Below are 13,312 nucleotides of genomic sequence, written 5' to 3' on the forward strand. Positions count from 1 at the left end.
AAGAAGGGAGGATCAGACATGCTGTAAAATGCATCCACAGGATTCTCACACGGACGGCTAGACTGACTATGTTTTTAAGGAACATTTTTGGATTCCTTCTTGCACCCCCGGCTTCCATCTCAAGGTGTTCTCAGCTGGAGTGGAAGAGAAATATCCAATTTTACACCAGATTTGAAACACGAGCGGAGAGACGGCGTGTCCTCCGCTGTGTAAGAGCCTCATGAGGACTCCGCACAACCGCCACGTGAACGCCCAAAACCAGGGCCCGAGTCACAAAACTACAGCTGTGTTAAGTCCTGCTGCTTGACGGGAGCAGAGTCGGGTTCAGAAGGATGACAACATTTACAGGAGAACTGCTAAAGTATTAGCGCCCTTGACGAAATCAGCACATCTGATCATATTTTCTTAAAGGAAAAGTACACAAATATTGTCCTTTGTATGAAAACCCCTCAAAGTTACACTAAAATGGCAGAGGGTAAGCTACAGCTTTAAAGAGCGGCTCTCACCTCCTCTGACATGTCTGTTTTAGTAACTACTTCCATTACCCATGTAATAACAAGTCTGGCGCATCTATTCTTATGACTACGTGGTGCCGTTCCTCTATTACTCCTGCTAAATTATGAATGCATTCCTAGCAGCTTGCAATGAAGGTCCAGCTGGGCGCTACAAGTTGGCGGTGTGTGCACAGTCTGACACTGGCAGCACTGATTAGATAGTGGCAGACTGAGCAGGGACCCCCCCCTGCAGTAACACCCAGCTGGCCCTTCAATGCAAACTGCTAGCAGGAATAATAGAGTCATAAGAATAGTTTCCCCAGAATTGTTAATGCAAGCAGTGACTAAATCAGACATGTCAGGAGAGCTGCTTTTTTCTCAAGGGAGGGAAAAGATGGCAGCGCTGCTATGCAATTGTACATCACAGGGCAATGAACGCGACTGCAACTCGCCAGAAATCCGGCAGATCCAGCAGTCGTGGCAGTGTGTAAATCGCAACGCGACCTCATTTGCTTTCATCATGCTGCAATCTTTGACCGTGCATTATCTCGCCTGAACTCACTGTGTCGCCCAAGCCTTAAATTTATGGTCATCTAGAGAAAATTTTGCAAAAAATTGGCACGCGCACATACAGAAAATGCGCTAAAATTAGTAGTACACTACACACGGAGGCGGTTTTCCCAAAAATCCATTGCCTACATGGAAAAAAAAAATCCAGGCAGAAATATGAGCATGGGACGGATGTCACCCTCTGCAACTGTGAAATCCATGACGAAATCTGTACGGAAAACATGGCGTATTCCTGTCTGCCATTCACCATGGCTAGAGCCAATGGGCCAATCAGAATCTTCGATTTATCGAGAGTCGACTCGCCAGCCTGTTTGCCAAGTGGATTAGCCAGGCCTGAGAGCCGTTATAATGTACAGACTGGTAAAATGGTTTGCTAATCTCTACTCACAACCGAACGACGACGCTACGCGACCCCATGTGTCCCCCCTACTATCCGAAAAACTACCAACAGGGGGGCATTGGGCCAGGAATGCATCATGTGAGGTCGGGCTTGCTTACGATACATTGCCCAGTTTAAGGCTCTTAATTGAAACCAACGTCCACAGTCGAGCGGGGGGGGACATCTGCCAAGTAAACATCACGGCGCAGAGCTGGCCGGGGTTATCAGGAATGTTCCGCTGCAATCATGGCCTCCGCCAAGAGATGCGGCGCTAGTCTAATCCACCGGTCATCCGACTCGCTGCTAGGAAAATGGTTCTCATTAGAGAAAAAAATAAAATAAAATGATGTGTAACAAACACAACCCTGAGCGGGCCCTCGGGGGCCATAACACAGGATACACCGGGAGCCTGGAGAACGGCATTGTCTGGAATGTTGGTGCTGGAAAAGCGCCATATACAGAGAAGGGTGCACTCATACTGCAGTGTACAGCGAGGGGTGTTCTGCTGTATCCAACTGTCTGACACAGGCCACTCTATAGGCAGCGCTATACGTCCTCTATTGGCTCCTATGTAAAAATTATATACAGTACAGACCAAAAGTTTGGACACACCTTCTCATTCAAAGAGTTTTCTTTATTTTCATGACTATGAAAATTGTAGATTCACACTGAAGGCATCAAAACTATGAATTAACACATGTGGAATTATATACATAACAAAAAAGTGTGAAACAACTGAAAATATGTCATATTCTAGGTTCTTCAAAGTAGCCACCTTTTGCTTTGATTACTGCTTTGCACACTCTTGGCATTCTCTTGATGAGCTTCAAGAGGTAGTCACCTGAAATGGTCTTCCAACAGTCTTGAAGGAGTTCCCAGAGATGCTTAGCACTTGTTGGCCCTTTTGCCTTCACTCTGCGGTCCAGCTCACCCCAAACCATCTCGATTGGGTTCAGGTCCGGTGACTGTGGAGGCCAGGTCATCTGGCGCAGCACCCCATCACTCTCCTTCATGGTCAAATAGCCCTTACACAGCCTGGAGATGTGTTTGGGGTCATTGTCCTGTTCAAAAATAAATGATGGTGCAACTAAACACAAACCGGATGGAATAGCATGCCGCTGCAAGATGCTGTGGTAGCCATGCTGGTTCAGTATGCCTTCAATTTTAAATAAATCCCCAACAGTGTCACCAGCAAAGCACCCCCACACCATCACACCTCCTCCTCCATGCTTCACGGTGGGAACCAGGCATGTAGAGTCCACCCGTTCACCTTTTCTGCGTCGCACAAAGACACGGTGGTTGGAACCAAAGATCTCAAATTTGGACTCATCAGACAAAAGCACAGATTTCCACTGGTCTAATGTCCATTCCTTGTGTTCTTTAGCCCAAACAAGTCTCTTCTGCTTGTTGCCTGTCCTTAGCAGTGGTTTCCTAGCAGATATTCTACCATGAAGGCCTGATTCACACAGTCTCCTCTTAGCAGTTGTTCTAGAGATGTGTCTACTGCTAGAACTCTGTGTGGCATTGACCTGGTCTCTAATCTGAGCTGCTGTTAACCTGCGATTTCTGAGGCTGGTGACTCGGATGAACTTATCCTCCGCAGCAGAGGGGACTCTTGGTCTTCCTATCCTGGGGCGGTCCGCATGTGAGACAGTTTCTTTGTAGCGCTTGATGGTTTTTGTGACTGCACTTGGGGACACTTTCAAAGTTTTCCCAATTTTTCGGACTGACTGACCTTCATCTCTTAAAGTAATGATGGCCACTCGTTTTTCTTTACTTAGCTGCTTTTTTCTTGCCATAATACAAATTCTAACAGTCTATTCAGTAGGACTATCAGCTGTGTATCCACCTGACTTCTCCACAACGCAACTGATGGTCCCAACCCCATTTATAAGGCAAGAAATCCCACTTATTACACCTGACAGGGCACACCTGTGAAGTGAAAACCATTTCAGGCGACTACCTCTTGAAGCTCATCAAGAGAATGCCAAGAGTGTGCAAAGCAGTAATCAAAGCAAAAGGTGGCTACTTTGAAGAACCTAGAATATGACATATTTTCAGTTGTTTCACACTTTTTTGTTACAGTCATGTGAAAAAATTAGGACACCCTTTGAAAGCATGTGGTTTTTTGTAACATTTTTAATAAAAGGTTATTTCATCTCCGTTTCAACAATACAGAGAGATTAAAGTAATCCAACTAAACAAAGAAAACTGAAGAAAAGTCTTTTCAAGATCTTCTGTAAATGTCATTCTACAAAAATGCCTATTCTAACTGAGGAAAAAGATAGGACACCCTCACATGTATTCCCTCTTAAATTGGCTCAGATCTCACACAGGTATATCACACCAGGTGCACATAATTAGTAGATCGTTACTCTGCATGTTGAATGAGGCTTGCCCTATTTAAACCTCAGACATTTAGTTTGGTGTGCTCCTGACTGTTGAAGTGAGAGTGAGCACCATGGTGAGAGCAAAAGAGCTGTCAGAGGACTTCAGAAAAAAGATTGTAGCAGCCTATGAGTCTGGGAAGGGATTTAAAAAGATCTCAAAAGATTTTGAAATCAGCCATTCCACTGTCCGGAAGATAGTCTACAAGTGGAGGGCTTTCAAAACAACTGCCAACATGCCCAGGACTGGTCGCCCCAGCAAGTTCACCCCAAGAGCAGACCGCAAGATGCTAAAAGAGGTCTCCAAAAACCCTAAAGTGTCATCTCGAGAACTACAGCAGGCTCTGGCTACTGTTGATGTAGAAGTACATGCCTCTACAATCAGAAAGAGACTGTACAAGTTTAACTTGCATGGGAGGTGTGCAAGGAGGAAACCTTTGCTTTCCAAGAGAAACATCGAGGCCAGACTGACATTTGCCAGAGATAAAGTTGACAAAGACCAGGACTTCTGGAATAATGTTCTTTGGACAGATGAGTCCAAAATTGAATTATTTGGACACAACAGCAGAGGACATGTTTGGCGTAAACCAAACACAGCATTCCAAGAAAAGAACCTCATACCAACTGTGAAGCATGGAGGTGGAAGTGTCATGGTTTGGGGCTGCTTTGCTGCAGCAGGACCTGGTCAGCTCACCATCATAGAATCCACGATGAATTCTACTGTGCATCAGAAGGTGCTTGAAGAACATGTGAGACCATCAGTTAGAAAATTAAAGCTGAAGCGGAACTGGACCATGCAACATGACAATGACCCAAAACATACTAGTAAATCAACCAAAGATTGGCTGAAAAAGAAGAAATGGAGAGTCCTGGAATGGCCAAGTCAAAGTCCAGATTTGAATCCCATTGAGATGCTGTGGGGTGACTTGAAAAGGGCTGTACGTGCAAGAAACCCCTCAAACATCTCACAGCTGAAAAAGTTCTGCATTGAGGAGTGGGGTAAAATTTCCTCAGACCGATGTCGAAGACTGGTAGATGGCTACAAGAACCGTCTCACTGCAGTTATTTCAGCCAAAGGAGGTAACACTCGCTATTAGGGGCAAGGGTGTCCTATCTTTTTCCTCAGTTAGAATAGGCATTTTTGTAGAATGACATTTACAGAAGATCTTGAAAATACTTTTCTTCAGTTTTCTTTGTTTAGTTGGATTACTTTAATCTCTCTGTATTGTTGAAACGGAGATGAAATAACCTTTTATTAAAAATGTTACAAAAAACCACATGCTTTCAAAGGGTGTCCTAATTTTTTCACATGACTGTATGTATATAATTCCACATGTGTTAATTCATAGTTTTGATGCCTTCAGTGTATAGTCTATAGTCATGAAAATAAAGAAAACTCTTTGAATGAGAAGGGGTGTCCAAACTTTTGGTCTGTACTGTATGTATGTGTGTATATATATATATATATATATATATATATATATATATATACACACGTAAGAAAATCGGACAGCACTCCAAGAGACGTGGTGCATTTATTCACCCATGTGGAACAATTGCAACGTTTCAGCTCACAACTGAGCCTTTCTTGGAATGCTGTACGATTTTCTTACTAATATTAAGGGTGAGAAGCAAATTCCCTTGGACCTTGCACCTGAACCCATCACTGGTGCCGCCGAATTTCTTCATTACAGATATATATATATATATATTAGATATAACACGCGGCATCTGTAGGGAATAGCAGAGCAGACTGCACTAATTCTTAAAGATGAAAAAAGGTACAGCGATATATATCAGCCCAGCGGAGGCCGGGGGGGGGGGGGGGGGGGGGGGAATAAATGGAGACCCTCAGATGCATCTGACATGCGGGGAGCTTTCCCAGCACGGCGGACCACTGCAACACAATGGAACAGTTTATGCCCGATTATAATCGCAGTCTGCGGGTGACGGCCATAATCCATACCCGTCACCCATCCTCTATGACTGCGCGCTGCGGCGGATTGCAGCGCGCAGTCATAGAGGCCTTGTATTCAGGCATAAACTATATTCATTGGTGGCAACCCCCCCCCCCATCAGTATTATAAAGTATAATCATTGCTAGCGCAGTGCACCCCCAACCCCAGTCTTATAAAGTATAATCATTGGTGGTGCAGTGCACCCCCTCTAGTATTATAACTATTATAATCATTGGTGGCAGTAGCCACAGGGTCCCCTCTCCTCCTCCTCATTGGTGGCAGTGGTAGCTTCTGATCGGAGCCCCAGCAGTGTAATCATGGGACTCTGATCGGTTACCATGGCAGCCAGGACGCTACTGAAGCCATCCATGGCTGCCATGGTAAGCTCCCTGCTGCTGTGTGCACAAAGCACAGGGCAGCAGGGAGTGTGTGAAGTCCTATTCACTCTAATAGAGCTCTATCAGGGTGAATAGGACAAGGGATGAAAAGATCCCAGGTTCTAGACCCTACGCGGGCTAATAGTTAGTAAATAAATAAAAAAAAATATAAAAAAAACACCAAAATACAAAAAGTTTAAATCACCCCCTTTCCTAATTTTACAAATAAAATATATAAACAATAAAAAAAATAAACATATTACATGCTGCCACGCCCAAAAAGTGCAAACTATTAAAATATTTAAAAAAATCTCTAATGCGGTGAGCGCCGTAACAGAAAAAAAATAAATTTGAAATTTGCCATTTTTGAGTCACCTTGTCCCGACAAAAATTGGGATCGGACTGTTCAATTATGGTCCAGACGTTCCATAAAATGCGGAATGCACGCGGCTTTTTTTGTTTTTTTTATTTTTTTCGCGTGGTAATGAGTATCGTAATACTTTTTTATGGTATCGAAAACTAATCAAAATTTTGGTATCGTGACAACCCTAGGTAAGACATGTCAATTTTTTTATTATACCGTAATTAGGCTACTTTCACACTTGCGTTCAGAGCGGATCCGTCTGCATTATATTGTAAAAAAAATTCTAAGTGTGAAAGTAGCCTCAGACGGATCCGTCCAGACTTTACATTGAAAGTCAATGGGGGACGGATCCGTTTGAAAATTGAGCCATAGTGTGTCATATTCAAACGGATCCGTCCCCATTGACTTACATTGTAAGTCTGGACGGATCCGTTTGCCTCCACGCGGCCAGGCGGACACCCGAACGCTGCAAGCAGCGTTCAGGTGTCCGTCTGCTGAGCGGAGCGGAGGCTGAACGCCGCCAGACTGATGCATTCTGAGCGGATCCGCGTCCACTCAGAATGCATTAGGGCTGGACGGATGCGTTCGGGGCCGCTTGTGAGAGCCTTCAAACGGAGCTCACAAGCGGACACCCGAACGCTAGTGTGAAAGTAGCCTTATATGTATTTTAAATTTGGCGACTAAATTTTTCAGGTTAGGAGCCAATGGCACCTTAATATATTTTTTTGTCTGGACTGGAGCACTGTATATCTGTATACAGTGCACTCACAAAATATATATGTAGACAGTGCACTCACAGTATACAGGTCAGTATATATATCTGTATACAGTGCACTCACAGTATATATATATCTGTATACAGTGCACTCACAGTATACAGGACAGTATATATATCTGTATATCTGTATACAGTGCACTCACAGTATACAGGTCAGTATATATATATATATATATATATATATATATATATAGTGCACTCACATTATATAGGACGGCATATATATATATATATATATATATATATATATATATATATATAAATATATGTAGACAGTGTACTCACAGTATACAGGTCAGTATATATATCTGTATACAGTGCACTCACAGTATACAGGTCAGTATATATATCTGTATACAGTGCACTCACATTATATAGGATGGTATATATATCTGTATACAGTGCACTGACAGTATATAGGACGGCATATATATATCTGTATACAGTGCACTGACAGTGTACAGGACGGTATATATATCTGTATACCAGGGCTGTGGAGTCGGTAGATAAATGCTCCGACTCCGACTCCTCAGTTTTTTGTACTTCCGACTCCGACTCCTCTGTATTTAATATGCGAATGTATTTTATACATTCCTTGAAGGAAAGAAAGAAGTTCTTCTAAGCTCTTCTAGCACAGAGAGGTAGTTGGGCAGAAGCTGCTGCCTTCTCCTTTGTGTGCTGATCTTCTGCTGAAGATCGGCCAGTGGGAGGATCCAGGAAGGATTTTAAAACATGATTTCCCTAGAAGAATCCCATAGTCATGTTTAAAGTTTAAGATAACATTCTGAGTTTACACGTTTTATAACCTTAGCTGAATGACAGCAGTTTTTCCAATGGTTTACAGCAGGGATGTCAAACTCGTGGCCCTCCAGCTGTTGCAAAACTACAACTCCCATCATGCCTGGGCATACTACAGCTATCAGGGAATGATGGGAGTTGTAGTTTTGCAACATCTGGAGGGCCATGAGTTTGACATCCATGGTTTACAGCTTCAGTCTTGAACTATTGACCCTCCATTCCCTTCACTTATACAAGTGTCTCTAGTCCTGCAAAACACATATTTACTTAATCCCTTATCAGTGAGAGGCTACGTTAACCATGGGCATTGTGTTCCCTGTAACAGCAGAACACAACACAATGGAAAGTATATGTATTGCCACTCCTAATTGTGCATTGCGTGCCATATAGTGAAGCATATGAAAAGCATGCTTCTTCACATCACTGAACGCGTTTGTTTTGCGGTTACGTGAGGCACTGCATGCATTGGCCTTTATTCTTACAGTAGAGAAGTCATTAATTGTAACTGTTTATGAATTCGGACATTTAAACTTGCTTTTTTATTTTTTTATTCCAATTTAAATTTAGTAGGAGTCGGAGTCGGAGTCGGTTCATTTTTTGCCGACTCCGACTCCAGGTACCCAAAATTGACTCCGACTCCACAGCCCTGCTGTATACAGTGCACTGACAGTATATAGGACGGCATATATATATCTGTATACAGTGCACTCACAGTGTACAGGTCAGTATATATATCTGTATAGAGTGCACTCACAGTATACAGGTCAGTATATATATCTGTATAGAGTGCACTCACAGTATACAGGTCAGTATATATATCTGTATAGAGTGCACTCACAGTATACAGGTCAGTATATATATCTGTATAGAGTGCACTCACAGTATACAGGTCAGTATATATATCTGTATACAGTGCACTCACAGTATACAGGTCAGTATATATATCTGTATACAGTGCACTCACAGTATACAGGTCAGTATATATCGGTATAGAGTGCACTCACAGTATACAGGACGGTAATTATATCTGTATACAGTGCACTCACAGTATACAGGTCAGTATATATATCTGTATACAGTGCACTCACAGTATACAGGTCAGTATATATCGGTATAGAGTGCACTCACAGTATACAGGACGGTAATTATATCTGTATACAGTGCACTCACAGTATACAGGTCAGTATATATATATCTGTATACAGTGCACTCACAGTATACAGGTCAGTATATATATATCTGTATACAGTGCACTCACAGTATACAGGTCAGTATATATATCGGTATAGAGTGCACTCACAGTATACAGGACAGTAATTATATCTGTATACAGTGCACTCACAGTATACAGGACAGTAATTATATCTGTATACAGTGCACTCACAGTATACAGGACAGTAATTATATCTGTATACAGTGCACTCACAGTATACAGGACAGTAATTATATCTGTATACAGTGCACTCACAGTATACAGGTCAGTATATATATCTGTATACAGTGCACTCACAGTATACAGGTCAGTATATATATCTGTATACAGTGCACTCACAGTATACAGGTCAGTATATATATCTGTATACAGTGCACTCACAGTATACAGGTCAGTATATATATCTGTATACAGTGCACTCACAGTATACAGGTCAGTATATATATCTGTATACAGTGCACTCACAGTATACAGGTCGGTATATATATCTGTATACAGTGCACTCACAGTATACAGGTCGGTATATATATCTGTATACAGTGCACTCACAGTATACAGGTCGGTATATATCTGCATACAGTGCACTCACAGTATACAGGTCAGTATATATATCTGTATACAGTGCACTCACAGTATACAGGTCAGTATATATATCTGTATACAGTGCACTCACAGTATACAGGTCAGTAATTATATCTGTATACAGTGCACTCACAGTATACAGGACAGTAATTATATCTGTATACAGTGCACTCACAGTATACAGGACAGTAATTATATCTGTATACAGTGCACTCACAGTATACAGGACAGTAATTATATCTGTATACAGTGCACTCACAGTATACAGGTCAGTATATATATCTGTATACAGTGCACTCACAGTATACAGGATGGTATATATATCTGTATAGAGTGCACTCACAGTATACAGGATGGTATATATATCTGTATACAGTGCACTCACAGTATACAGGTCAGTATATATATCTGTATACAGTGCACTCACAGTATACAGGTCAGTATATATATCTGTATACAGTGCACTCACAGTATACAGGTCGGTATATATATCTGTATACAGTGCACTCACAGTATACAGGTCGGTATATATATCTGTATACAGTGCACTCACAGTATACAGGTCGGTATATATCTGCATACAGTGCACTCACAGTATACAGGTCAGTATATATATCTGTATACAGTGCACTCACAGTATACAGGTCGGTATATATCTGCATACAGTGCACTCACAGTATACAGGTCAGTATATATATCTGTATACAGTGCACTCACAGTATACAGGTCAGTATATATATCTGTATACAGTGCACTCACAGTATACAGGTCGGTATATATATCTGTATACAGTGCACTCACAGTATACAGGTCGGTATATATCTGCATACAGTGCACTCACAGTATACAGGTCAGTATATATATCTGTATAGAGTGCACTCACAGTATACAGGTCAGTATATATCTGTATACAGTGCACTCACAGTATACAGGTCAGTATATATATCTGTATAGAGTGCACTCACAGTATACAGGTTGGTATATATCTGCATACAGTGCACTCACAGTATATGGCGGCTATGGCTCTCAGCAGCACTATTCTAGTAAGCCAGTAAGTCCCGGGCAGGAGGGAGACTCGGTGCCCGCCATGCTGCTTCCCCTCTCGGACCGTCCCATTGTCAGCCCCCGCTGCTTCTTTTCCCTTCCTTCTCCTCAGCCCGGATTCCCAGGTGCCAGCTGTCACACTGGGCGCCGCCATCTTGGGGCTCACACCGCGCATGCGTCACCTGTGGAGCGCAGTCCGCCAGACCGGGCAGCGACCCCGGGGCTGAGCTCACCCGGGACAGGGGGTCATAAGACCCACACCGTCCTGAATACTGGGGGTAGTAGTCTCCTTGTATTATCACCACTAATGATACATGATGTATCCAAAGCTATATAACATGGGGTAACCATGACGTCATCATACACGTCTGACGTCACCATAGCGGTTATAGGGTTGTAACCCAAACACATTGAAACGTGACAGAACTGTAGGGCTAGTTCACACTGAGTTGTTGTTTTTTGTTGCTTATTGTGGTGCGTTTCCGCCTCAAAATCAGCTTTAATAAACCCCTCAGAACCCCCTCCCCTTCATTTCAATGGGAAACAGCCCTTTCCTTTTTTTTCTGCCTGGAAGAGAGTTAGCGTTCCCTATCTTGGGGCGAAATCTCTCTGAATCTCCTATTGAAATGAGCTGAAAATGCAGTTTTGTATTAAAGTTGACTCCTATTGGTAAAAAAAAACAAAAAACGCGCTGTAGACGGATTTTCAAAATCCGTCGTGTGATCGTTATGGTTTCCACTGAAACAAATGCGTTACGTTGCACAAAAGCTGCTGTCGCCTTTAGCCCTTGTCGGGGTGTGTTCACACGCAGCAGATTTATTATAACTAGAGATAAGCGAATTTCCGGTTATGAAATTCGTTTGCGATTCGTTTACTGGTAAAAGGTGAATTGCGAAATTAATTCCGTTACCACGGACCAGGACGCAATTCTATGACGGAATGCCTTTAGAGTCTAATAGAAGTCTATGGGCTGCAAAACGGATCCGTCCCGTTTCCGTTATGCAGGAGAGAACTCTAAAGGCATTCCGCTATGGATTCCGTCATAGAATTGCGTCATGGTCCGTGGTAAGGGAATCCATAACGCAATTCATCTATTACCACTAAATGAAGCGTGTACGAATTTCAAAATATGAAATTCGCTCATCTCTAGTTATAACCTGCAGCAGACGTCCTGCCGGCAGGAACAACGTGACAAGATCATTAGAGACGTGCGACAAGAGGAGCGAGTATGGCGGTCTAAATATCTGGACCCCAGTATAATGTAAGCAGGGGCTGACTGGGAATTAAAAGTGGCCCTGGAAAAAAAACTAAAGCTGGCCACGTGTTGCAGGCGGGTCACAAATGACAGATGGAGGTGGAACCAATATGAGTAGGCGGGACCAGCAATATCACAGTGCATCACAAAATACTGCCCTAGCAGAACCAGATATCACATTGTAGCACAAAACACTGCCCCAGCAGAACCAGATACCACAGTGCACCACAAAACACTTCCCTAGCAGAACCAGATACCTGTCACGGATGAGGTATGGGAGGGAACACCACACCGACAACAGGAGGGAAGGGAAAAGCCACTAGGCCTCAAGGCTAGGGAAAGGGTCACCACCTATAGAACCCTACTCCTTGCCCTGACTCCTTTCTGTATGGGCACACCTTGAAGGTAGGAATGCCCATATACTGGAACCTGGAGACCCTAAAGAGCCCTATGGGTATTGGCAGGGCTTGAGACGACCCGTTCCTTCCCAGATGAAGGAACCAGCGTCTCCCTGACACCTAGTAACAACAGACACGGGGAGGGTCAACAACACACAAAGGAACGAGACACTTCTGTAGTGAGATGGACGAGCAGGAACACCAGAGAGGACAACACACCAACTTTTCCAAAACCAAATGAAGCTATCAACCACAGAAGGGTGAGGTCAGACTATATAGGGGAGGTGTAATGACCACTAAGATACACCTGAAGCAAGAGAGGCTGTTAGATCCCTTCACATTATGGGGGCACTGTGGATGTCACTGTTATGGGGGCACTGTGGATGTCACTGTTATGGGGGCACTGTGGATGTCACTGTTATGGGGGCGCTGTGAATGTCACTGTTATGGGGCTCTGTGGATGTCACTGTTATGGGGGATGCTGTGGATGTCACTGTTATGGGGGCACAGTGGATGTCACTGTTATGGGGGCACTGTGGATGTCACTGTTATGGGGGCACTGTGGATGTCACTGTTATGGGGGATGCTGTGGATGTCACTGTTATGGGGGCACAGTGGATGTCACTGTTATGGGGGCGCTGTGGATGTCACTGTTATGGGGGCACTGTGGATGTCACTGTTATGGGGGCACTGTGGATGTCACTGTTATGGGGGC

The 13,312-nt window shown here is 43.4% G+C and overlaps 1 protein-coding gene across 1 annotated transcript in view; it reads right to left on the minus strand.

Annotated features, from left to right (window-relative positions):
* The window catches only part of LMF1 (lipase maturation factor 1), a 199,022-nt gene extending 187,912 nt beyond the window's left edge, over positions 1-11,110 (minus strand). Inside the window, exon 1 of the mRNA XM_044303094.1 lies at positions 10,906-11,110. Within this exon, the coding sequence (XP_044159029.1) occupies positions 10,906-11,098 (193 nt within the window). The 5' untranslated portion in view covers positions 11,099-11,110. The remainder of the gene's footprint in view (positions 1-10,905) is intronic.
* Positions 11,111-13,312: the final 2,202 nt, after the last annotated feature.

This window comes from Bufo gargarizans, chromosome 8 (assembly GCF_014858855.1).
Source record: "Bufo gargarizans isolate SCDJY-AF-19 chromosome 8, ASM1485885v1, whole genome shotgun sequence".
NCBI lineage: Eukaryota > Metazoa > Chordata > Amphibia > Anura > Bufonidae > Bufo > Bufo gargarizans.